This window comes from Clarias gariepinus, chromosome 9 (assembly GCF_024256425.1).
Source record: "Clarias gariepinus isolate MV-2021 ecotype Netherlands chromosome 9, CGAR_prim_01v2, whole genome shotgun sequence".
Taxonomy (NCBI): Eukaryota; Metazoa; Chordata; class Actinopteri; order Siluriformes; family Clariidae; genus Clarias; species Clarias gariepinus.
The window spans coordinates 18003753-18031669 of NC_071108.1; the positions used below are offsets into that span (position 1 = coordinate 18003753).

General features: G+C 39.4%; 2 protein-coding genes across 7 annotated transcripts in view; both read right to left on the minus strand.

The window, feature by feature from the left end:
• The window catches only part of ccser1 (coiled-coil serine-rich protein 1), an 87906-nt gene extending 87435 nt beyond the window's left edge, over nt 1–471 (minus strand). For both annotated transcript variants that reach the window (XM_053504774.1, XM_053504775.1), the window contains exon 1: nt 334–471. The gene's annotated coding sequence lies outside the window, so the exon portion shown is untranslated. The remainder of the gene's footprint in view (nt 1–333) is intronic.
• A 3256-nt stretch (nt 472–3727) lies between these two features.
• On the minus strand, nt 3728–27917 carry trim36 (tripartite motif containing 36). Of its 5 annotated transcripts, none has more exons than XM_053504652.1 (11): nt 27605–27917; nt 22764–23004; nt 18940–19035; nt 17785–18134; nt 16441–16587; nt 15888–15983; nt 14654–14907; nt 13325–13446; nt 9170–9469; nt 6940–7237; nt 3728–6043 (listed from the first exon to the last, which is right to left on the minus strand). In XM_053504652.1, exons 1-11 carry the CDS (start codon nt 27665–27667, stop codon nt 5692–5694), a joined length of 2319 nt encoding a protein of 772 aa, XP_053360627.1. In that variant the 5' UTR covers nt 27668–27917; the 3' UTR covers nt 3728–5691. The 5 variants fall into 5 exon arrangements, with proteins under 5 accessions (XP_053360627.1, XP_053360623.1, XP_053360624.1 ...); XM_053504648.1 differs by lacking the exon at nt 18940–19035 and adding an exon at nt 21792–21821; XM_053504649.1 differs by lacking the exons at nt 18940–19035; nt 27605–27917 and adding exons at nt 21792–21821; nt 23466–23644.

The window sequence follows — 27917 nt, forward strand, 5'->3', positions numbered from 1 at the left end:
ACTAACAATCACATGACGTCAGAGATTTAAGTGGCATCAAAGAGACCAGGCTTGATTTTGACAGCTCGGAGATGATTTTTATTTTATTTATTTTTTGTTAAATGGTACGCTGGGAAGTTTTTAAAAGCAAAAGCGTGAAATTAATGCATCTCGCATGAATCCTGTGTGTGTGTGTGTGTGTGTGTGTAGAATTTATGGCAGCTTGGCGGTTGTGTGTCTGTCAATAGCGAGCCGCCAAGCTGCCCGTGTTAGCGGCGCGCGCTACAATAGCAAGCCCTGACACGCTAGTCACGTCCATGCTAGGTCACCAACGGCACAGAAGAAAAATACTACCTGAAGAAACCCGTTCCCGTAATCCGCCGCTGTTCTGTCGGACTGCGAGCGCAAACACTATTACAGCTCGGAGCGTCAGTTACATGTCAGTTTCCTCCACCAAACCCCATGGCTCGGTCGCAGTAGTGCACCTAAAATGACGTGGAGCCTGTTTCTCCGCTTCCGCGTTGCTGCCTCAGTGACGTGAGCACCTTGTCGTCACCGACCGTTAGTGCACAGGTAAGTGAAAATAAAAATGGCTGAATCCCAAACAGCCCCCTTGCTCTCTCCAAGAAAGGCCGTGGAGGGATGTGTATCGCAGCCTAGGTAGTGCGCTTCTTATGATTTATGACTCGGCCTCGGTATGGCGGGCTGATAGCTGAGGCATGAAGGGCGCCTGTGGACTGGAGGGGAGATTTTCTCAGCATCATTAGTGAGGTCAGAATGCAGGACAAATGGTAGAATATTGGGGGGGGGGGATATCTGTGTTTTTTATTAACCGAGTGGGTCCTTGTGGAAAGTCAAAGAGGGGTTAATAATAGGTTAATTTTTTTTTTATTCCCAGGTTTTTTTTACAATTAAGTTGGAAAATTAAAGCTAGTGTGATATAAGAAATGCCACACCCCATACAAGGGCTCAAAACATTTTGGCATTTGACACTAAACTCACTCATCGTCTATACCGCTTTATCCTGTATTTAGGGTCACTGGATGGGGTGCCAATCCATTGCACACACACACACATTCTCATTTACAGACTATGTGCTATTTGGAAACGACAGTTAACCTAATCTGCATGTCTTTGGACTTTGGGAGAAAACCCACCAAGCACAGACCTGAAGCAGGAATCCACACGGACCTTGGAGGTGCAAGGCGACTGTGCAAATCACTATGAACTATGCCACCAACACTAAACTCAGAATCACAAAAAACAGGTATTTATTAGAGGACAAAGCGTTGCTGAGGAGTGGTGCTTAGCAATGTGGATTCACATCTCTAGGGTCTTTGTGTGTGGAGTTTGCATGTTCTCCCTGTGCTTGGTGGGTTTTCTCCATGCACTGGTGCCCTGTCCAGGGTATACGTCAACTCATACCCATAGTCTTTTGAGTTGGGCTCCAGGCTCTAGTAATCCTGTACAGGATAAGTTGTATGAAGGAAAGATGAATGAATGATTAAATGAGTGAATCACTAATTCTTTTGATGTCACTCTGAAGTTTTTTTAAGCCTACATTGCTAAGCTGCAAGGTAAGGACATCAACCATTAGATCTTGATGGTGGTGGGATTTGAACACACAACCTTGTACAAGCTCTCCACAGCTTCCTTACATTTATTTAACTATTTCTACCACTGAATAAACTCCACTAAAAGACTGAATATTAACACATTTAAGGGATGGCTCTGTGGTTCACATATAAGAAGGCTGTCTGTTCAAATCCCAGCACTACCAGACTCCATTGGTTATTCTTGAGCAAGACTCTTCATCCCAGTTGTATCCTGCATTAACCAAACCAGCAAAGGTACTGGGTTATATGCCATTTTATAGACTACTGTGCATGATTAAGCATTTCACTGCATATCGTACTGTGTATGACTGTGTATGTGACAAATAAAAAAATTTGAATTTGATATTGCAGTACTTCGTTGTAAATATATTTTATGGTAAAAAAAATACAATATATAATTCATATGTATTAACCCACAGATGTAGTGTATTAGCCTAGGTTGCCAGTAAATTCCTAAATCTACCATTAATTCCAAAATGTAAAGAGCAAGGCTGGCATGCCCCAACTGGGAATGCACCAGGCAGTAATCAGACATTTTACATGGCTATTGTCTTATTCAACTTACCATAAAAAAATAATAATAAGCACATACTCTCAGCACATTCAGTCAGATTGTTGTTTAAATAATCTCATTTGGTCAACACACTGAGAAGCAGACAATAATTTAATATAAATGAAAGCGTTTTATACTATTTGAGCTATTATTAAGATTATTACTCACTTACTCATCGTCTATACCGCTTTATCCTGAATTCAGGGTCACAGAGGCCTGGAGCTTATCTGAGGAGACTTAGGGCACGAGGCGGGTACACCCTGCACACCCTGCGGGTACACACATACATCGCAGGGCACAGACACACTTGCACACTTATTCACACACTGCGGGCAATTTGGGAATGCCAATTAGGCTAATAATAATTAGAACTTTTTTAATCCCTGAGGGAAATTGCTTATTCGCATATCCCAGTGTAACTGGGGTCAGAGCGCAGGGTCAGCCATGATACGGCGCCCCTGGAGCAGTTAGGGTTAAGGACCTTGCTCAAGGGCCCAACAGTGTCAATCTGGTGGAGCTGGGGATCGATCCGCCGATCTTCTGATCAGTAACTCAGTGCCTTAACACTTTAAGCTACCACTGCCCCATTTTTGCATATCCCAATTAGGAAACTGGGGTCAGAGCGCCTCTGAAGCAGATAGGGTTAAGGGCCTTGCTCAAGGGCTCAAGTGGCAGCTTGGCGTTGCTGGGGCTTGAACCCCTGACCTTTAGATCAGTAACCCAGTAACCCACAGCCTTAACCAACTGAGCCACCACTGCCCTTATTTTTTTATTTTTTTAGTAATTAGAACTTTATTAATCCCAGAGGGAAATTGTTTCTTTGCATATCCCAGTGTAACTGGGGTCAGAGCGCAGGGTCAGCCATGATACAGTGCCTTAACCCTTTGAGCTATCACCCGAGTACCTGGAGGAAACCCATTATGCACGGGTTCAGATTATTAATACAAGGCAATTTTCTTGATTCACTCAATACCATGAATGTTAAAGAAACATCTTGTAGGAAGATTAATCATATCAATTAAACCCTTGTCTTAAGACAGTTGATACAATTACTCTTAGTCTTTGTGCCTCTCGTACACTGCCCTGTGAACGAGTTGTTACGATATAAATCATAACATGGGCCGCAGTGTGTGTGCAACAATATTTTATCCAGGGAATCGAGGGGCGTTTTGATCACAGTGCACCAGTGGGTGATACTATTCTGTGACTTGCCCTTTTGCAATTGTGTTAAGCATTATGTGTCAGGGTGTAATTCTTTCAAAGCCCACATGGCGTCGCTGATTCCTTACAATAGTAGTGTGTTTATGCCTACACAGTAAGGTCATAAAGATGACCTCTTATACAAAGTGTGGATTTATTATTATTTTTTAACACAGATTTTTTTCAATTCAAATCTGTTTACACATGAGTAAATGAACAAGAAGCTTACGATTTATTTTTTTACGAAAGTTTTTTTATCATAGAATTTTTCATTAGTGAACGGGAAACAAGTGCAAGATACTTGCGACCTGCAGGCATATTGACAAAAGAAATCGCTCAATCGCATCCTCATCCACCTCATAATAATCGAAACCAATCCTAATTTTAACACCTTTATTTTATATCAAACCCCACATGGTAAATTAAAAATAAAACAACATTGATACAGGTGACAGACAGCTTTTCATTTTCATTAAAGCATTAAAATCACAAAAAGCAAACGTCACACCGCAGCTCATTTTAAGAGTACAGTACGTCCTGTGGGGGGAAATTATATTGCACACTATTTCACACACACCTGCACAAAGGCATGAGACTTAACATGCTATAAAGTGCAATCTTTAAGATGATTTATAAATGACCACTAAAAGAAATCATGTCCTGTTTAATAAGCAACTATAGCTCACAGTATCTTAATACTCCACCACTACATCAAAAAGTGATTAGTGAAAACAGAACCATCTTCCCCACCTAAAGCCCGAACAGCTTAACATGTACAAGGAACCAAATGGTTATTAGTTGGTTACTATTACACTGTGACAAACATTTTAATTTGCAAAAAACACAAGCCAGAAACTAATGTGCATAGACTCTCCTTTGAATCCACTGTGGAAAAAAAATGTGATCAGAAATAATTAGTGTCTAAATTGTAAAAACTAACTACTGGAAGAGCATACCATGTTTTCACCATTTCCTGATGTGACAATACCATCATTTACATGATTATTTTAATTATCACAAACAAACAGAATTTTACTGACAATCAGGACAACACTTAAAATATATTAAATATTAGTGAAAAAAAAAAGAGAGAGACCTGCGGTCATATGTAATAATGCTTTCATTAAAACAAAAATTCCTTTAATAAAAAGGTTTTATGCTACAATTAGGAAAAAAAGAAACAGTAAACCATTGAGTAGGAAAGCACTAAAAAGCATTGAAATTTAAAAAAGGATCTTAAAAAAAAAAAGTTTGCAATGAAATTAAAAAAGAATTTAAAAGCCTTGATGCTTTGATTTGGTAACTCATAGGGTTGCTGAACAAGCCCTTTGAGGTTTAATGAACAGGCACATGCTATACCACCTCTAAATTATCCAAGCATAAAACCAGTGCCAATTATTATTATAGGACTAAGAGGTAGGTTTTAGAAAGCCCATAGAGTGAGTACCTGAGGAATCACATAGCAATCCCACTTAATTCACTGCGACACCAGTTAAGTCCCTTTATAACCAGTTATTCTGTTGCAGCAAATCTGTAATCACTCACTAAGGCTGTCTCTTTTGTTTCCTTGTCATTTTTGCACTGGCTGTGATGGTGCATATAAAACCAATCACTTTCTGAATCAGTGTTAGTACTCGTACCCTGTTTAAAACCTAGCAGCACAGCTATGAATCAAATACTAGTATGTATTAAAAAAAATAAGGTACATTCAAAATGCAAAAGCTGTTCAGTGCTGAATTCAATTACATAATCATGACTTTAAGGTGTCCTCACATGTACATGTTACAATCCACTGCAAGCGAATGCTTTCACGGTGTCTTAAGACAGACTGTTTGGAAAAGATTACATTTCACTGCAAATTATTTATTAGATCGTTCTCGATTATTCTGAAACAATTCTCATCTTTTTCTTAATAAAAAAAAGGCTTCTCAAGCAGTACATCTACAATCAGAACAGTTTACAAAGCCAGTTATTATTAGTGCACAGGTATTTGCTAGTGTCAACATCAGACAATCATTAAATTGCTCACATGTAAGCGGCAATTAGATGATATCTGTGAAACTTTGCATTATATTAAGGTTATAGTGTGTTATGTTGCATTTCTGTAACCGTTATCAAACCCTGATGTTTATAGGTGCTGACATTATAAGCTAAACACCTGCCTAGTTGGTCTCCTAAAAGGCACTGAACCATGGGTTTTTCAGGTTACTTGTGGCTTTTAAACTGAAATAGTGCACCGAAATAGTGTTAGTACAGATAGCTACATATTATAACTTGTGAAGCCAGGGACAAAATAAACTAACAGAATAGGATATTTAGTGATCAGCAGATCAGCTGACACAATCACATGTAAGAGAGACGCTTGGCTGTGATAAACTCCTCCAGATGGATGGCGCCGCCCCCCATAAGGCTGAATGCCGGATACATGGTTCCAGAACAGTCTACCTGACGCTCGTAGAGACAGCGCATCGAGTCAGCATCGTAGAAAAAGACACGACTGGCATCGTAGTCGAGGCAGACACCGATTCGCTGAGGCAGAGGCAGAACACGGCTGCCATGGTCTCCCGCAGCTGCAGTGTGAGATGCTTTGGGAATAAAGAGCTTGCCCATGCCTGCTGTGAGCAGAGTGAAGGGCTGTGAGAGCTCATAGCATGCATCCTCGCTGCCACTGTCATGTCCGCTGTCATGGTCATACCTGGAAAGAAATTATGGGAATAGCATGAGCAAGATTAGCTTGAAGTAAACCAGTTGACTAAATCCAATTATTTAAAGAAACCAGTCATATGCACCAATTTAAATGAATAGCATCTTTATCGAATCTTCATTTATCTTTTAAAACACCTAGCATTTTCCTAAAACTTTTCCAACATCATTAGGGTTGCCCTGCATTTCATTCCCATTTATTTAGCCGTTTATTTAACAAACTATATTATCCTGGTAAAGATCTAAAGAATCACATGTGTACAATGAAGTTAAACACTTTAAATAAATGTCAACACATCAAGGGCATAACATCCACAAAATTAGTGGCCAATTTAGAGTTATCAAACCCCCTACATCCATGCTTTTAATAGGTTGGAGAAAACTAGGGAACCTGTAAGAAAACCAGTATGGACACAGGGAGAACATGGACCCTGAAGCTTTGGGATGAAAAAGTAACATGTGCCACACTGTGGCAAATCAAACACTGTATTTTCATATTAAATGATTAATTAATCCAGCTTAACAGCTTTATACAACATTTTTCTGTCTGCATTATATTGCTTTATCATATCAGGCTCATCTAATGATCTCATCTTAAGACTACAGACTTGGAATGCCCCTCAATGTTGAAACAGAGTCCAACAAGGGGAAATGGCAAGAAAAAAAATAGGGGGAAGTGCTGAAAAGTGTTGAAACACTGTGTTGACCTCTTGAAAAATGTTGAGAACCACTAAGAAACTAGCAGTATACTTCCTTTAATCACTATTCATTCAATTGTTCAGATAACTGACCAGATTTGTGTGTAGTATAGTACACCTTAAAAATGACATTTACAGGTATTTAAAAGATTACCACTGATTATCTTTTCCCATGTACTCCTGAGCTCACCTTGGGCTGCTGGTGTCACGGGGATTGTGAAACCACTCGCTCAACTTCGAGTCTGAAGCCACTCCCATTTTCACCATGTAAGAGCTTGGCTCCACACGGAATGCCCAGTAGTGACGGCCATGTGAGATGCCCGTGTCACCGATGATGTAGTCAAGGCAGATATAACTTCCACTTTGGACGCGATCAGCAGCCAACAGGAAAGCCATGCCAGCCATGCTTTCCACAGAATCTTTCCTCTTGCTCAACCGCAGACGCTCTGCACTGTAGCCGCATTTCTCATTGAACAGGAAGCCGAACACTGAGGAAGAACAACAGAGCTTTTTAAACAAGGAATTTTTAAAAGGAAGTAAAACTTGATTGAGGATCAGCATTACCTTAATCTTAATACTGACCTAAAACAAACTAAAACTGACTTTTGCCTTAAGACACTGTGAGAACACTGTCAGACCCCATCACCATCAGTAACCAATTGTGTCGCACTGTAAAAAGTTACGACAGTCATGTCTTTTGCATACAGAAATATGCTGAAACACTGCACTGACTATAAATTAAAAATTTTAGACCAGTACTACTAGAATACACCTTTTTTTTGTTACTTAATTTATAAGATTACAAGTCTGTTACTGTTGCCCCACCCCTGAACCACTGAGCAAATGCATTAGACAAGATACCAAATATTACAAAGAGGTGCAGTGACCCAAAATATCCACCTCATTAATAACACACTCGTGCTCATTTGGAATGGACCTTTATTCAGCCCTGTGCATAAACAATGTCGGTGCACAATTCCGAAAACTGAACTGATAAACTCCAGGACACTGACATTCATCTCTAATCCAGCATAACTGATATGTTAGAATTTGACAGCACTTTAAAAATCACTTAAATGGCAATCACCAAATGACAGACAAATAAAAGGCTGTAAAATTGCCATGCTTTTAACGTGCACATCTGGCCCAAGCCCACAAATGATGGTGGGATTTAACCTGAACTGCAGGTAATTATGACAGGAGGTTTACAAACATGCTGTGATCAACAGAGGCATCTGTCTACTTAGTAATCCTGGTTAAATATGTGCGTTAAACTCGTACATAAAGCATCCCAGGGGGTTACACATGCAATGGCTCAGCAGTAAAACTGCCACGTACCATATGTTCGGTCATTAATCACTATGTAGGAGCTGGTTCATACACCATGATACAGAATGCATAGTCTGAGTCTGACATTTGAGTGAGTTGCAGAATCAATACATTTTTTTAAAATAAATTTGAATAAAAGGGTCAGCAGTTTTTGTAGATATTCAAGACAATTTTACAGATTACATCTCTCTGTGTGACATGGATGGGCAATATGACGAAATGTATATAGGCTAGCTACTGTGCCAGAGTGAAACAGCTATGCTGCATTTAAACATAAATCTTATGAATAAGTTTGATAATACTTTCATTTAGTGGCACCGAAAATGAATACTGGTTTTCGTTCCTTTTAAAAGTTTCCAAAACCTCATCACATCAGCAAAAACGTTATAAAGACATAGTTTGATATCTCTAACTCAAACAAATGTATTATGCCAAAATGTAGCAGGATATAAATATTATAATGTTTTATCTCCCGATCGTAGTATGTAACAGTGCCATATGTCTTTCTTAAAGAGGAAACCATTAAGCACAAGACAGCACATAGGACACAAATGAATAAGCTATTAGCAATTTTGCCCACCTTCAAAATGTTTCACATACCTGGAAGGAGGGCAAAATCTAAATTAAATAATAATGTTGGTAAATAAATAAAAAAAAAAAGCTTAACTCTTAAACCTGACTTATATTCTAAATTCACCATGTTTTTATAAGAGTAAGAATCTTTGGTAATCACTACACTACTACTATAGACTTTATGTTAGTAGAGAAGCAATTTATTTAGAGATTGATCAAGATTTGACATAACTGCGCTTGACTAGTCGACAGTGTGCACTATTTTTATCAGGTATAAACTTGCATAATCCCCAAGGAAGAAGGATAACTAGATTATTCATGGGTACATCACATGGGATTGCAGTTAATTTGCTAAGCCATGCTGTACTTTTCCAATGGAAAGCACTATTATAATAATGAGGCTTTTTCAGCACTAATGTATTGTATATAGTCAGAAGCAAAGCTAGGACCAAACTGGTTGTAAGTTTCATTTAGTACTGACTATCATGCATGAATCAGATGATTAACAATAAGATTACCTGGTGCAGGAGGTGTGTGAAAGGAAACCTCAGGGCTGTAGGGGCTGTAAATGGTGTTGCGGGAGCTTCGCACCCTGAATGCATAGCGACAATCACTATCCAAATCGCACACCACTGTGCTGGAGCCGTGCATACGCTCAGTCAGGTGCCACTGGCTCTCTTCATCATGCTTTGCAGGCACTTTTCTATACTCGAGGACATGGCAGTCCGTGGGCAGGGAGTCCTCTGGCAGCCTCCAGTGAATCAGGCCCTCGTTATATACACGACTCTGAGACAGGTCAATCATAGGAGGATCAGGAACTGGAAGGAAAATTGGATAATACTTCATCATTAGCCTTTGAATTACAGAAGACATGGTTTCTGCATTAAACTTATAGGTATAAATAAATCATCTAATTGGTGTCTTTGTTTTGATGGCATGTTTGGAAGGAGCACAAATTTCAAATCACGGAACCTATCTAAAATTTCTAAATCTTTACAAATGGATGTTAAATAAAGAAATTTCAATGTTTGTTAAACTTGAAAGAAAGCTTAAACATGACTGTGTCCAAAAAGTGAAGAGCTGTACACCCGGCAAGGACGAAGAGGGGACTGTCACACGACCAAAGAAGCCTGCCAAGCCTTTAGGCACAAAGCCCAAAGCACTTCTCCAGAGTAACAAGCTATTGATCAGAACAGTGGCTGCATTAAACCCCAAAACTGAAAGGAAACCTTATCTCACTCACTGGTCATGAATCTGCTGCCCCAGAATGTATGGCGGAGGAAAACTAAAACAGATTTAAAGGGCTGGAGGCCAAGAAAGTGTGCCACACTCCAGACATTTCCAGCTTCCATCAGCACTACAAAACACCATTAAAGTCCACTCTAATCAGAGATGCGAGGTTGAAATGGATGGGCCAGATGCTATCTGCCTTGTCTGCTTTTCCTTTTGATCAATTTCACTCAATATACGCAGTGCTTTTTGTCCATCAGTAGCTATTAAGACCAATAGCAGAGATAGGATAGGGAAATTTCAGAACTAATCAATTAAATGATTATCAACAAAATGAGATTTTTAAACTCCATTATTCATAAATCATACTCCATTATGCATCGTTCCACTAATTGAGACATATGCAGTGAATCTTAAAAAAAAGATTTTTCATTTTTGATTACACCCGACAATGAAAATACAATATGCAATATCTTTGGAAGTACTCAATATTTAATTTTGGGTTTGAATAAACTGTTATTCATACAGTTTAAATAACGTGTTTGATCTAGTTCAGTACACAACCACAATCATGAGACAGAGTGCTGACCTGACAGTTGTCCAAGATCACCGACACCCACCACAAGAAGAGTAAGCCACAGAATATAATCACTGAAAGGGCTGGCTCTTTGCAGAGTGCTACATTAAAGCATTTTCAAGAAAAGTTCACTGGAAGTAAAAAATGTGTTGTAAGAAAAGATGCACAGTCAAGAGCGATGGTGGCAGCCTTAAGAAGATCCTAAGGCAAAGCCGCTTCAAGAACTTTGGAGACCTTTAAAGCCAAAATTCCTCCAGGACAACAGTGCTACATAAAACACGACAAAACTACTAAGGACTACAAGTATCTAAAAACAAATTAAAGTAAAGAACCATAATGAAGTCCAAGTGTATGCCAACAGTGTAAAACAAGACACAGTTAAGGATAGTACAGCACTGACCAGTACACCGGTACCCTTTTTCAAAGGGCAGCAGGGTAACGGAAGTATATGAGGAGTGTATAGAGTTGTCCACAATGCTGGTGGCTTTGCAAAGTGTAGTGTAAATATCTGTGGTGGAGGAAAAAGACCCCAGTGATCTTTCTAGCCATCCTCACTATGTGCTACAGGGTCTTGTGATCTAAGACAGTGCATTTCCAGGCAGAAAAACAACTGCTCAGGATACTTATGATATTTCCTATGTAAATCATGTTAAGGGTGGAAAGAAGGAGATGAGCTTTCCCTAGCCATTAGAGAAAGCAGAGGTGCTACTGGCAATCCTAGCTTGGGCTGCTATTTAGGAACCAGTTTAGGTTCTCCTGCAGGTGAATAAGTAATTTAGTTCTCCTGGCAATCTCCATGAGGGAACCATTCATTTTCTGTGTGTAATGGTACTTCTGTCCTCTACTGAAGTCAACAACCATCACTTTAGCTTTCTTTACTTTTAAAGAAAGCTGCAGGTTCTACACCAGTCAATGAGCCGCTGCACCTCCTCCCTAAACAGTGATATTCTTGTTGATGATACCCACCAGAGTCACATCTTTGGCAAACTTGGTGAAGTGGTTGGAGCTGTGCATCACTGCATGGTTGTGAGACAGGTCTGCCAGTCAGGAAATTCAGGATCCACTTGCAAAGGGAGGTGTTCGGGCCGAGCAGGTTTAGCTTTTCAAACGGGTGCTGGAATGATTTAATTAAAAGCTGAATTAGTCTATGAATAGCATTCAAATGTGTCATCATCATTCAGATTTCTGGGCGCTAAATGGAGGGAAGTGGTTGAGTGGTTGGGATGATCCATGAACCGCAGGGGTTCAGTGATGGGGTAGGGGTAGCGGTCTCATGATGAGCCTTTCAAAGCACTTCATGATGGTGGAATTGAGTGCAACAGGATGATAGTCATCGAGGCAAGGTACTGGAGACTTCTTAGGTAAAGGGATGGGGGTGGACTCCATAATGAAAAGCATTGCTTAAAGATACACTGAAGATGTCTGTAAAAAAAATCTGTTCGCTGGTCTGCACATCCTCTGCGCAAACTGCCAGGAATACTGTCTGGTCCAGCAGCATTCCATGGCTGACTCTGCATAGTGTTTTCCCCTCACATCACTTGTGGTAAGAGAGTACCTGGACATTGGGAAAAGGGGCAGTCTTTCTTGCTGTCACTTCGTTCTGTGCCTTAAACCGATCATAGAAGTTGTTCAGCTCATCTACAAGGAAGGCATCACTGTCATATGCAGATGTTGACCTGTAGTTGCTGATGGCCTGCCACATGCGTGCACATTACAGCTGTCTTGAAAGTTGCTGTGGATTTTCTTTGCCCTGCTGACGGGAGAGTTTTGTCCTTGCCGGTTTTAGGCCTGCTCAGTCACCAACTCTGAGGGCAAAGTCCCAGGTCCGTATTGCACATCCCTTTTTGATTGATCTTAGGAAATATTCTAATTTAAAATGCTACACTTTCATAATAATCAATTAAAGCAAAAAAAGGCTTAAAATATTTTATTTTACATGCAACTAATCTAGAATATAACTTTCACTTAATCAATTAAATTACAAAAAAAATACTATTCCATAATAAAATAAAGTCAGCCAACGACCTGAATTTACTGAATGACCAGTTTTCACATCAATTAATTGTTTCTTCCCTTATGGCATGGTCATATTTAGGACTCAGATTATGAAAGACTGGTTCTATGAAAGACTGGTTCTTTAAAACCATGTTTTTCCTTTGTTATTATGGTCAATTATGTGCGGATTGATGGGTAAATATAGCAATCACAGTCATAAAATTTTAACACACAAGTGTACAACAAGTAAAAGGATCTCAATATTTTCTGAATTCACTGAAGATACAACAATCATCCTAAACATTAAAACCATTTAAAACTCTTTGTGGAAGGTGGGGCCTCCATGGATTGGACCTGTGGTTTGTCTGGCACAGGGTGCTCTATTGGATTGGGGTCTGGAAAACCTGGAAACCGGGTTTGTAGACATGGTGCTCTTTACCTGCTAACCCCTACGTTCGGTGGGCTGTTGTGCACTGGGTGCTCTGGAACCTCTCGATCATGGCCAGCATTGACATTTTTAGTGATTTGTGCTTTATGGACTTTTCTGTGGGACTGAATATATATAATTGGACCTTATAGGCACTGCTCGTGAATTTGACCTTATATATTATATTTATAATTTGCATAAGGGCTGCCACGTTTGCAGAGGTGTCATGGGTCGGTGACACACCTCACAGTACATGTTAACTATCTCCCTCTCATGCTCCGGACACACCAACAGCTACAGTCATGGAAGATTATCCAGAATATAATCTAGTGAACAACTAGTCTAAGATGTGCAGGACTCCAACTGGCTTATTTAAATAAATGAGATAGTGGTAGCAGACACACCAGCACTCCACCACCCCAGTAATGCTATTCTCATGCTTACCTCCACCAAAGGAAAGGTCTTTCAGCAAGGACTCTTCCTTTGAGGTGTCCAGGACAAACTCATCAAACGAAGGGTTGGCAGCAGGCTGAAAGGTCCTTAGTGACTCAGTGGCTTTCTGAACCCTGTAAAGAAAACAGTAGGATACAGCAGCAATTTAGTACCAGCCACTTTAAAAAGCTTTCTAATGGATCCTAATAGATAAATTATTAGGATTAGACTAGATTTCTAGATTTAAATCTTTCCAATGGAGGTAATTCTGCAAAGCTCACAAGCACTTGGCCAGCTTTCAGTTACCACTTGCCACACCATAGCAGCCAGTGTCATTATATAAACAGCAAATCTTAATCCTCATTAGGATTGCAAAGTACAGTGAAACCTCGGATTGCGAGTAACGCGGTTTCCGAGTCCCGCAAGACAAGCAAAGATTTTTAATAAATTTTGACTTAAAAAACGAGCAAGTCTTGGTTTACGAGTACCGACTATCATGTATCACGCGTGCGCTTTTTGTTTGGATGCCGTTTGTCACATGATCACAACTGAGCCAACGTTTTTTTTTCTCTTTCTTGCGCTGCGGAATTGTGAGTAATCGTCTCCCCTTGTGTTTGTATGCGCGTTTACACTGCGTGTGTACTGTTTCTTATAACACACGTGTGCACGTGTGTAAAGCAAAAGAAAGTCTCATTAGAAAGGTTAAAAATCCATTTTCTCCCTTTCTGTCGTTATGTGTGCACGCGTAATTTGACACCGTGCAAGGTCACAAACTCTCTCTCTCGCCTTTAGAGGAGAGGAGAGAGGTTTACTGTGTAAGAAAGTCTCATTAGAAGGTTAAAAATCCATTTTCTCCCTTAGCCTGTCGCTATGAATCTGCGCTCATGGAATTTGACATTAGTTGTGCACTGAGTGGGCCGGTTCACACACTCTCTCTCTCGGGACGGGAGGGGCTTCGCACACATACACAAACACACACACACAGCGCCTGTGCGCATAAATGGAAACACTTAACTGTTTGGATTCATTTAGACTTTTTTTTAAAGATAAAGTGCAGGTTAATTTGTTTTATTTTGACTTTGTATTTTGTGTTAATTATCTTTATTTATTTATTTTTTGGGGCTGTGGAACAAATAATTTGAGTTTCCACTATTGCTTATGGGAAAATTATTGGTTATTATTGGTTTACAAGTGTTTTGGAATACGAGCCCGCTTCCAGAATGAATTATGCTCGTCATCCAAGGTTACACTGTAGTTTGAAATACAAAGTGGATGACTACCACTTAGGCTATGAGGCTTTGTAAAAAAAAAAAAAAAGAAATTCAGGGAAAGTAGTGCAACCTGACATGGAGCTGCTTAGCGGTCTGTACGAAGCAGGACTGGTCAGTCTCTTTGAGGACTTCCTGTGCATAACCCACTAAACCACTGTTCTCCAGCATGCCCTGGTACTCCTCCACTTGGCTCTTGAGCTTGTCCAGACGCCGGTTCCTGGACAGTTCAATGGACCGCAACAATTCAGTCTTCCTTTCCTGCAGAGTCTCAAATAGACGTTCAAAGTGCTCATGTGCTTGTCTCTCTGCAAGCTGTCCGTTTTCCTACATTGATGAGAAACAATAAGTATTAACAATAAGTATTAACAATAAGTACAGAAAGCTCAGTTACTCCATATTCACTTTAAGATTATTTGCCAACAAACCCCAAAAAAATAAAACCTAATTGCCATTCTTTTCAATCAGCTAATGATGCACTTAGAAGTACTTAGATACATCTCTGGATGCGCTGGGACACATCATCAGTGATGTTTCCTGGGATCATCTGGTGTTTCGGGTCTCACAACATCCTTTCTCAGGTGACCCAGCCGAGGTTGATCACACCCCAACTTGTGTCCCAGCAGCACTGGCCCACTTTGCGGACCTCATGATCCAAATCCACCTCAAGGCTCTTTCTGCGGCTTCTGTGATGGCAAGCCTGGCAAAGATCTTACACAGGGATCGAGCCGCAAAGCCTCTGCAGCTACTTAGCTTGCATAGAACAAATATTTGTTATGGTCAAATCTGTCCCAGAATCAATCCACTGTTTTCAGCCCAGTTTTAGCTCCAGTCCTGACACAACTCACAAATCATTTGACACGATATACTACACCAGCATGTCCAGAACCAGTCCTTAGTGACCACTAGGCAGGTTTTAGCATTTTTGAGTCCCTAACAACCAAAACAGGATCTTAAATCATTAAATCCTAGGCTATGAGATTGATTTACTTAAACTGAACCTTTATTGCGTAAAGTTTCAGTAATCTATAGACTTTTGTTGTTTTACAAAACTACCTTTACACCTCAATTGTGCTTTATATTTAAAGATATATTGCACAATTATAAATTATTCAATAGAAATACTAGATTACAATACACAGGACATTCCAAATCAAAGGTCAATAATGTACTATTCCATACTATTCTCTAAGTTTTATAAAGATGATCATAAATTATACTTGACAGGGAAAGAGATGAGCCTTTCTTGCAGTAAGAACAGGAAGGTTATGCCAAAAGGTTCTAAAATGTTTCCACAAACCACTTACCTCAGTCTCGTGAATCAAGACCTCAAGCTCAGAAATCTGAGTCCTCACTTGCTCCTCTTTGCTAATTAGGTAATGGATACTTTTTGATAGCTTATCCTGTAGACGGAACAAAAAAAAATCTCTTAGGCTATGGACGTGCGTAATGGAAAAGTGATCTGCCCCAGCAATTTTCAGGCCGTTTAGAGCATCTAATACCACACTGACAGAAGGCATAGAGCTCTGTGATGGCTTTAACATTATTAGGAACAATTGATTTCATTAAAAATGCATAGCCCATGTCCACTTGGTTCAATCTAACATTACACTACTTAGATTAAAACCAAAATTGGCCTAAGGTAGGTTTTTGTGCTTAGGAATTTCTAATTGGCCAGAAATAAATAAAAGGTTAATGCTGACAGATGTACATGCATGAAACACCCCCACAATTTTAAAAAAGGAGGAGGTAGCAATAAAGTGAAAATGTAAATCTTTAACAAATACAGTGCACCATCAGATGCTAGAGAAAGTGTTAAACATACAGGTTATGGTACAAACTTGGTCCAAGTCTTCATACCTTCAGGACCTTGTAGGCACTGCTCATGGATGTGACTTTATGGTTAGCATGAGAACCGCCAAGTTTGCAGAGGTGACACACAGGTCGGCGACACACCTCACAGTACATGTTAACTTTCTCCATCTCATGCTCAGGACACATCAACACCTACAGTCAGAAAAATTAAAATTTTTACTTCTAGATCAGATTATAAGCCATTTAACAGTTTCTATTAATAATTATGCCAAACAAGATATGCTTGTTTGCTTTTACCAACACTGGTGGCTACAAATCAACATTCTAATGTATTATTAACACACAACTACAAAAGAATTTAGGTGGGTGGTTACACCATATAATTGATCTTGTATAATAATAGTGCTGGTTGATGCACTGAAGGCAAGAGTCCAAACAGCCTAGTGCATTTGATAAAATGATTATAAACCCTTGCTGATACAAGATTTGATCAGGATTTATGCTTCTCTCATTCTATTTTGCTTGTGTTTGGCAAGTGGTAAAAGAACCTCGAAATAGCATTCCTCTAACTCAACGTTAGATTGTTTTGGTATTACTTTCCCTTTTTAGGGCCCAAGCACTATAACATCAGCCCTATGTCGTCATAGTTCATATTTCTGTTTCACATGCAGCAGTAAAAGTTGGTGTGATTATTGTTTCCAGTCTGTCATCTGTAAATAATATAGATAATATTACTAGGATAAAAAATATAATGTCACTGTATAAATACTGTAGTCCGGGCTTTTGTTACCTCTATGTTGGATTACATTAGTGCCCTACTGTCTGCATGTTCCACTGCATGAATAAACAAGCTCCAGTTAGTCCAGAATGCAGCAGCCAGAGTACTTTCTAGAACCAGATGATATGAGAAAACCATCCCTATTTTATCCACACTGCACTGGCTCTCGGGGAAATTTTGCACTGATTAAGATACTACTATTTACCTACAAACCAATAAACGGTCTCACTTCACGGTTCCTGAGTAAACTGCTAATGTTTCATGATCTACCAGGCATGGTGCAGAACTTTTGCCCTAAAGTTGAAAAATAGCCTTCCAATTAATGTTCAGGAGTCACACAGTTTCAGTGTTCAAGTCTAAGCTGAAAACTTATTTATTTAGTCGAGTCTTTTGTGATGTATTGTTAAATTTGTTCTTAGGTAAAGGAGAAGATCTCCTATTCAGTAATGATTAGGATAATTAGGAAAAAAAATTACACTGACACTGATAATGAACAGTATGATTTGGTTCATTATATGCCATGGCAAGCTGTTACTTTATAAAGTGGCAGTCTGACTTAACTAAACAAAAAATGAATAAAGTAAAGGAGACATTAGCTTGGCCAGTCATACCTTTGGTCTGAAGTTAGTAGTAGGCCCAACGTACTCGTGCTGGGCCCGGGGCGTCCCCCATGGGTGGTTGAGCTTAAAACATTCATTGCAGTAGCTTGCCTTGCAGTCCATGCAACTCTTGGTGGCCTCCTGCACATTAGGCGGCTTGCACACGTTGCACATGATAGCAACAGCGGCACGGGCCGCCTGCCTGTAGCGCTCCACAATGTTCTCCAGTGTAAAGTTGCGGAAGAGCATGCTGATGCCCCGCTCGCCAAGTTCAATGTCACGCTGGCAACCGGGGCAGGGGAAGCTGGTGACACGGGGAGTGACTGAGGAGCGCCTCCAGCCGGGGGAAGATGACACAGATCCTGATTTCAAGCAAACATTACTCTGTTAGTTAAATAATTGAATGAATAGAATTATAAAAGTGAAAACACTGTTGACCTAAAAAGATGAAACTCAAGTCAGATGACTCAAGTTTCAGGATGCACACAAACAATGCAACAAACACGAACAAAAGCCGCAAGGTACACAATGAAATGGACAATAAAAAGTTTAAATAAGGTCAAACAAACAAATGCCAAGTGAGTGAATTACAGACCAATTATACACAGATACCAAATGTACACTTAAAAAAATAAATAAATAAAACAATAAAATACTGTGACTGTATGATTGCATGATAACTAACAGTTCCTGTTTCTTTGGGCATAATTTTAATGATACCAGGAAAACTACAGAGGTATTGGTTAAAGCCTTTTCCTGTTCCTTGTCCAGTTCAGTGCATTAAACACATACATAAACATTTACAGAGACAGACACAAACTTAGTATCTTACACAAAGGAAACTTTTTAGATAAGAAAATTAATACGTCCACTACAACCATGACAGAAGCAAGCAGGTAACAAACAGCTAAAAAAAAAAAAGACTACAGTTAGATGCATGGTATGGACACAAGACAGTGACATCACACTGCATGGCACAATAGTGACCAAAACATTTCTGAAACAAACATGCATAGAGATGTACGGAGATGTAACGGACTCATAACGGCTTGAATGTTACGGAAGTGGCAGGAGATTGAGATGACGGAATGATGGGACTGATGGGAGCTGAACAAAATGCGGAAAATAAGCGATGGGTATGGGCTTGTTAGAAGAAGAAGCATGTACTTAGGCCAGGGTTGCGCTGTGGTGCTCGGGAAGGGGAGGAGCAGGCAGCATCTGCAGCACGGCTTGCTGGGGCCTGCTGCTGCTGCCGCAATGGCACTCAGTGCAGAGGAAGGGAAAGAAAATTAAAAGCTCAGACCAGTAAGTCATCATAAGGCCATTCTGGCAGAGCATCGAGATGCTTGGCCCTACAAAAACCACAAATCAACGGCAAGCGCACTCTCGTACGTGGTGGTACGACCCTAAAACCAAAAAGTGCTGCACTAAAATGCATCTACCTTCAGGCCTACCTCTGTCAGTTTATAGATCAATTGCGAAGATAATTCTTACTTTAACATCCCTAATTTAGCAGTGGGATAACTTTTAAATGCATCGAAGGGGAGAGAATAATGCTTTGAAACCAATCCAAAATCATGCCTGCACGTTTTAAATACTGAGCATATTTACTGTCTGAAAATCTGTCTGATGTTTATCATCAAGACATTTAAAGTTAATCACCTTAAATTACATAATATTAAAATAAGTATAACTTGGAACCAAGGACTAGACTAGGACTAATAGCAAAATAAACTGAGTTCACTCATTTTGTCACCAGAATGCCCCACCACAGATGCACTGATTAAAATACTTATTCTGACTAGTTATTGGGTTTAAAGGGATAGCTCAGATTTTTTCAAGTTAGCATAAGTATTGGTTGTTATAAAAATTTTCCTGCTCTGCACACCAGCCATAAAGTTCGTCACCCAGAATGAAAGTAATTGTATCCACAAGTTTCAGAAACTGTAGTAGTTAATGGTTAACTGGAACTAGCCGTGCAGCTCTTTCCAGGTTAAGAAGAGTTAAATTTATACTTAATACACTAAATAAACTCTAAAAGATACCAACTCAGTTTAGTTTAGCGGGACTGCATGAGCTTCATATGAGTCTCAGCTGAACTTTAGAATGCATTTTTTCACTGAACGAGGATTGCAGAATTTGGCCCAGATTACTTAAAAAATCTGAACTATCACTTTAAAAGGTGTTATTGTTTAAAATTAAAATACTGTTAGTAATTTTAGTGCCATTTACTGGCTTTAAGACAAGTAGCAGCAGGCCTAAATAAACCACCATCTGATCTGATGGTCACTTTCTGTTGAAGCTAGGGATGTGCACAGATATTCAAATATTCATTAACTATTTGATGCAGAGCATTCAAATAAATATTAAAATTGTTCTACAGCCAAGCATTGACATACGTTGACAAGAGGTCAATGTGAAGCTGAACATGAATAGCCGTATCAGGCAGACAACACCACTGTTATTGGGTGTGTAAAACATTTCTCCACTTTGGGCATAACTGTTCAGTGGAATTCTTAAAAAAGTCCTAAATGGACACAGATCAGTGGTACCTCAGATTTGCATGTTTTTGTTTTTCCATGACTGTTTTTTTTTTCATTCAAAATTTTTTTTATAACCCGGAAATGTCTGTAGTGGCTGTCGGATAACAATAAACATGCATGATCAAATAAAGTCCATCACTCAAAAAATGTATGAATTTTACGGACATTAAGGGCCGAAATATTAAGTGGACATAAACAATTAGCTGTGGGTTTGAAATTTCTGTTATTTTTTTCTTCATACACTGCCTGCCCAAAAAGTATCCATTTTAGTGAGACATGCATTACAAAGGAAGGAGGTGGCCAAAAAGACTAAAATTGAGTTGACGCATTATTAGAACCTAGAGTAATTGCGGTGGACCATCAAAACAGGCAGAATTTAAATTTTTTGTAAAAGTAAGCATTTCTCCAATGTTCAAGCATTAACATCAGCTTTTATGTCATACTGTGGGTGTGTCACCGGCATTCCTTTCTGTATGTAACAGTAGGCAGCAGCATCATCATCAACCTTTATGTTACACTGGGGCATGTTACAAGCATTTCTTCTTGAATGTAACACTAGGCGGCACATACTGTACAACCCGCAGTATTAAAGGCTGACGAAACATTGGAGCGGCGTGAGGAGCGGCAAGTTGACACTCCATTTACAGGTAATGGTAGCAAGCAGACATCAGGATCTGCAGACGGGCGGAGTTGGGGTAACCTCTAGTGTGGCAATAATGTCAGCTGATGGTCTGAATGTACTGAATTAACAGTTCAATCACATCAATGGAGTTTTTTTCTTCCCTGATGACGCAGACATGTGCCAGGATTCAAATTATGAAAGAGTTAAAAGAGTTATGAAAGAGGTTCTGAGAGGATGAGGACTCATTTTAACACACGAAGTGGCCATCACATTGTGTGCGGTAATCAAAGCTAAAAGTGATCAACCTTAATATTACAGTGCAATTTCTTTGGTCAGGCAGTGTAGAATGTTTGCCAAACAGTAAAAAAAAAAAAAAAACTCCACCCTATTAAAAGACATCGCATGTCATTACCAAAATTCACAGTAAACCTTAAGTTGGTAAATATAAAGTTGGTCCCTACTGTGAAATGGTAATTTAAATATATCTGTATGGTTTACAGCAGTGAAGGACTATAGTGACACATTCCAGCCCAACACACGTCCACAGCAACAGCCCCAGCTCTCCCAGCTGTCCTCTTTCTCTCTCTCTCCCGCTTTACCAATACTGGTTAATTAATTCCATCTTTAAGGATTTGTAAATGTGTGGCTTCAATGCTGTACGACGTTATCCAGTGAATATGCTCAGTAGACTTTTTTGGGGAGTATTATGAAACGTCATATCATTTCCGTTAATCCATTACACCGTCTCGCACAAGGAGCTGTTTGTATCTACAGAGAAGGAGTGTGTGTGTTTATAGGGGTTCTACAAACTCTGTACTCACTACAGCAATTTAAATTAAGTAACCCACATCTACCTCTCCCTCCAAATGACCTTCTGAGTGAGGCTGCAAGCAACAAACAGAGAAGTGAAATAAAATAAGACTAACACAGAACAAATGTGAACATATGTAGCATGAGACCTGGCTTACAGCCCAGGATCGCACAAACATGAAATCATATCACATGTCACACATTTCAATGCAAAGCTGACACTGTAGATGATGACGACAGGAACATATTTGTTAATTCACAGGTGCTTGATGCATATCTATCACTGAACGCCAAAAATAAAGCTAAATCATTTGCTTAAGCAAATGCTGGATGACATAAAAGAAGCCTGGAGGTTCTTGTACAAAGGTTTGTTCAGTTTGATTTAATCCTCCTCATACCAGACTGCCTCACCATGACAACTCTTTGTAAGAGGTAGAACTAGAAAACATCGGTGAATTCCTCCTCTCTGCTGGGGGTCCACAAATAACACGGCTATAGTTGACTAACTTTGCCATTTAATACAATAATCCAGCCTTCTTTTTAAACTCTATGACCCCCATATCATAACAGAGTATGATTCACATACCCCATATGTAAGGAATTGCTATATGTATGTGCAAAATTATCCGAATTTCTTTTTTTATACGAGAGCATAGACTGTATGCTTACAGCACAAGAAGATCTTTATCGTAACATATCCAGGTTTGCTTAGGCAGGTGTTGACACGAGTAATTAATTGGAAAGCTAAATATTTGTATAAGGCAGTATAAATTCTTCCTTCTTGTGCTTCCTCCCTCCTCCACCCCAGACTTCACATGTACAAACTAGGCACCCAAAGGGTGGAAAGAAAAAAAGAAATTTCTATAATCCTCAAATTCTTTGCATAGCAAACTGAAAATATTAAACATCCTTTTAATCTCATAACATAAAAAGAACATTGTTTATATTTGTGTGTATATATATATATTTAGGTGTCAGACGTGTCAGACAATCGAGACTTAAGAGTTGGGACGCACCTGATCGGACCAGCCTGTCCAGCCTCTCCATGCTGGGAGAGGGAACTCTGGATCGAGGACTTCCAGGGTTCGAGCACTCGGATCCGCCGTCCGTGCTGAACGAATCGTCCTGGTTTAGCATAAGTAGCTCCTTGACACATTTGTGACAAACGCTGTGCTGGCAAGGGAGGATGAGAGGGTGCGTGAACAGTTCTTTGCAAATGGGACAGATCAGCTCGCGCTCGATGTTCTTTATAGGGACCTGTGAAACATGCAGAAAAGGAAACTGACTTAACAGAAACATTTTGTACATATAAATTTTATTCATGCAATCTTAAACATGTTAAGCAGAGTGTGAGACTGCTGGGGCAAGCGTACAAATCTTTTTAAACTATTTAATGCACAGACAACAAAATGTCAGACTTGTTTTTTTATTTCCTGCTTAGTTGCAGCAAGTGAGCCTGAAGACCCCTGCCCCCAAGCTCGCGCCTGATTTACATACCAAAAGCCATGTGGGAAAATAAAGGGGTACAAGCCATTGTTGAATTTCTGCTGGTATTCATTCTTAAAATGTTGTCTTTCAGTATTTTAGACTTAACCATAGGTTGTAACGCAACACAAACAAAATGTTTCCGCGTTAATTCAATTCCGTTTTCTTGCTTTTCAGTTGAAAACAAGCCCAGGGACACGGCACAGCTCAAATCATTCTCCTGCATCACTTACCCCCATAGAGCTGCGCCTGGTCACCGCAGACATCGTAAACGGCTTAACTGCTTAGGAGTAGAGTTATCTGTCTGAGCTGAAGATCGGAAACTTTGGACAAGTCGAACACTTAAAAGTGAGAAGAGACGCGAAGCTACGGATAAAGCGACGCTGTGAATCAGCACGCGCGCGCGCTGCGGTTAGTTTATGGGAATGAGCGCAGAAAGCCGGGCATGGGGGCGGGGCCACCGAAAATCGCCTTAGCAACGCCCTAAGCTGTGGTGCATGCAAATGAGGGGGCGTGTATATGATTAAGACGATTAGTCACGCGGAGGCTCGTGTACTGTTCGTGAAAAAAAATATCTGAAACATGTTAAAAAGTATTTAAGACTCGTTTTATTCACTGAAACACACACACGCGCTTATATCAGCCAGTCGATATATAGCTCCGACCGGGGTGTTATGCGCTAAAATGCCCCCCTACCATGGATTGCCCCCCCCCCCCCCTACATAACCGCTATCAAATATTGTATTAGAATATAAATTCATAGGTTAATGGTTTACAAATTACAAATTACATAAGACAATAAAAACAAAATAAGCAATATAAAATAAATATGTTGTATATGAAAAAATATATTTTTTTTTCATATACTGTACAACATGTATACTTTTGGATTGTTTATTTTATGATAAAAATAGTTTACTCTAATTTTTCATCATAAACAATATTTATTTTTATTATATATAAATGCTTATTTGTATATTCATGACAAAGCCCTTAAAAATAAATGTGCCACAAAACATTATACAAGAATTTGTATTCATGGTCTTGACGTCTGTCACGTAACTAGGGTTTATTATAATATTAATATCATATATATTGATAATAATAAACCTATGAATTTATGTTCTACTATAATATTTGATAGCGATTATGTATGGGGGGCAATCCATGGCAGGGGGGGCATTTTAGCACATAACACCGGAAACTAACAATGAAATGAATTGTTATACCTATTGGATCATTTTTCTGTAATACAAAAAGTTTTATTGTTGTACAGTGAGAGAGAAAAAAAAAAGGTTAGATTGATGTGCGCATGCCCAATAGAGCTCAAGCTGTATTCCTTCTAGCCTTAACTGTATTAAACCCATAATCAAAATCAAATTACAATTATTTAAAGAATATAGTACCACAAGCTGTTCATAAAATTTTTAATGTAATTTTAATATTTTTGGAATACTATTAACTTTGTATTGGTTAAACAAGACCAAAAAAGTTACAGAATTAGTCACTCAGAATGTTTTGAACTGACAGTTGTTTTCTGTAGTTTTACTAGAAGTGCAACTACATTAAAAAGTATAAACATTCTTGTTTATACTGTTTTATATTGCTCTTTAAAATGTCACTTTACTCAACTAAAATAAGCACACTTGCACTATTCTTATTGCACTGTTCCATTTTTCACCATATCAGCCTTCTGTGTTATAAACTGTCCCTTTTTGCAGAACAGTAACTCAATTATCTTACCTCTGTTGTTCTCCAAGTTCTCCAGTGTTATTTAAGTTTTTTTTTAGGTTTATTTAATTTTTTCCAGTGTTATTTGTAACAAGGGTTAAGAGAAATGTAATTTCAATTCTCTATATGTATACCGTATATGTAATAACGTTGACTTTGACATTGCCTGATAAGGACAAATATTAGATTAGATTAAATTCAACTTTATTGTCATTACACATGTACAAGTACAAGGCAACGAAATGCAGTTTAGGTCTAACCAGAAGTGCAATTAGCAGAAAGTGCAGAATAAAGGTATAAAGTCTAAGTACACTTAGGAGGGATATGTGCAGGGAGAAGTTATGGGTAACTATTACAGAAGGATATTATGGTAACTGGTATGGCTGGTAACTATACTTATGTGCAGGATATTATGTAAGCATAGTATACATATTGCAAGTAACTATAATTATAAATTTACAGTGGGTGGTCAATATATACAAGTTGTTATTAACTGTAGACAGGAATTTACAAATAGATATGAGCATAATGAAAAATGTATAATGTAATAGTAATAAAACACCACAATAAAGAGGAGGATGGGTACAGTTTAGTAACCTTTGAAGTGGCACTTATTCAGTAAACAGTAAACAGACACAATTTTAGCCAATAAAACATTTTATTTAGAGGCAGAGCTGCTCCGTTTAAGAGTGTACTCCACCCAACCTGTACACTCAATCTGCTCATTCATTCATTTATTTATGCTGTAGTAGCAGTCCATGGAACAGAATCCTTCAAACTCTCGGTCAGAATAAAATGACGAGACCTAAAACATTTCACGAGGCCTAAAAACATCTGTAGCGCAAAACGGACACCGATTGAAAAACTGTCTGTGTTTCGTCTCACAGTAATATGTGTCTGTCGACAACAATTAAACGAACAATTAATTGACGAAAATGAAGAAAAGAATTATCTAACCACACCAAGCCTTACCGCCGCCATGTTCTTCCACGCTAAAACAAAGGTACTTACATATAAATAGGATGTTTACACACACAAACACGCAGTGTCCCATTTTTCTTTTTTTTTTTTTTTTTTTTTTTGCATGGTGGGTTTAAAATAATGAACCTTTCCCTTCATTAATGAAGACACTTCACTCTCCTTTACCCTGTGTACAGGGTCGCGGTGGCCCTGGAGCATATATAATATGCCTATCCCAGGAGAATTAGAGCACGAGGCAGGGCATACACCCTGGACGGGGTGCCAATCCATCGCAGGGCAAAGACACACCCATTCACACACTACGGGCAAATCTGAGAACGCCAATTAGCCTAATCTGCATGTTTTAGGACTGTGGGAGGAAAGCCACACAGGGAGGACATGCGGACAGACCCGAGACGGGAATCGAACCAGGACCCTGTATGTCCAAGACCACTACACTAAGCCACCGTCCTGCCCTTGAAGACATTTTAATAAATTACAATTTACTAAAAGTCCTTGATTTTTATCGAATAAATTTGTGTATTGGCAATGCCAGTCATGTGACGTCACATTTGACAGACACACCAATTGAGCTCCGATTAACGGTGTGACCAGTTTCTGAACCAGACTTGTCACATTGTATTTATAAGTTACGAATAAGTCATACTGTGTATGACTGTGTATGTGACAAATAAAATTTGAATTTGAATTTAATGCATGAATAGTGGTATTTTATTATATGTAATGGGCGTGTCCATGGGCGGAGACTGACAGGTGAAACATCGGCTTATTGGCTGACACTTCACGAAATGAATTCTTAGTCAAATTAATGGTAGAGGTGACCACGTGACTCGCACTTCGTAGAGTGGAATAATAGTTCTGTAGGTTAAGACAGAGATGGCCTACACGAGCGGCTCCGCCTGTGTGCAGATCCCGACAACTGATCCGCTCATCTGCAGTCACCTAGCTGCCACTCCTCACGCTGGTCCTGTTTTAACGCCTGTGCTAGGCTCACAGTATGACGTGTGAGGGTCGATGATGATGCTGCTGCCTACCGTTACAGAAGGTGAGGAACACCTGTGACACGCTCACACTATGATATAAGGCGTTGATAATGCCACTGCCTACCCGGGCTGACACCAGGATTTAGATTTTAATATATATGAAATAGATTTATTCTATCAAAATATATATATATATATATTTGACATTTATCAAATTAAAAGTTAATGGTTGCTGTAGGTCATCCTTTATAATAACTTTGAGCACCTGCCTGCTCCTCTGCACGGCCATGATCACAGCTAGGGGTCAGTAACTCTATGATCCCTATATCACATAAGGGTAGCATATTTTTAGGTTAAACGTTGCCTAGATGATTTTTCTCATCATGCCACCAAGTGGCCTACCGTTAAATATAGCCATACTCGATTACATGTCATTTGTGCAAAAAAAAATCCTGTTGAAACCCGCTATGCATGACCTGCTGCATTTTTATGACCAATGATCCAATCCTTATTTCTGCATGGGCTCTCATGGAAAAAAGGGCGGCGTTTAACTGAAACACAGCATCCATCATGCATCCAAGATCAAAGCAATTGCAGATCTTTGATATACACACACAAAAATAAATGAATCAATAAATCAATACATCAGTGGTGCTGGTGTTGCATTGCACGCTTACCTCTCCCTTTTCAATCCGCTCCACGATGCTCCCAAACTCCGTTAACTCCTCTGAGTCAGACATCGTGAATATTCCGATCAGTAGAGACGGTTATTATAAAGGGATGATGTATAAAAGGAGAGGAGATGAGACAACCTCCTCCTGAGAACTGAATCTCTGCCAATCCCTCCGGCGGCTCAGGGGTGCGGTTCAGTCTCCCCGGATACACACTCCATGAGACAGGGGCGAGAAGAAAAGAGAGCAGGATCTTATGTGCTGTGCCACGTGAACATCAGCCTGTGTGCGACTGGCTCGGGTCCAGACAGCAGGCTGT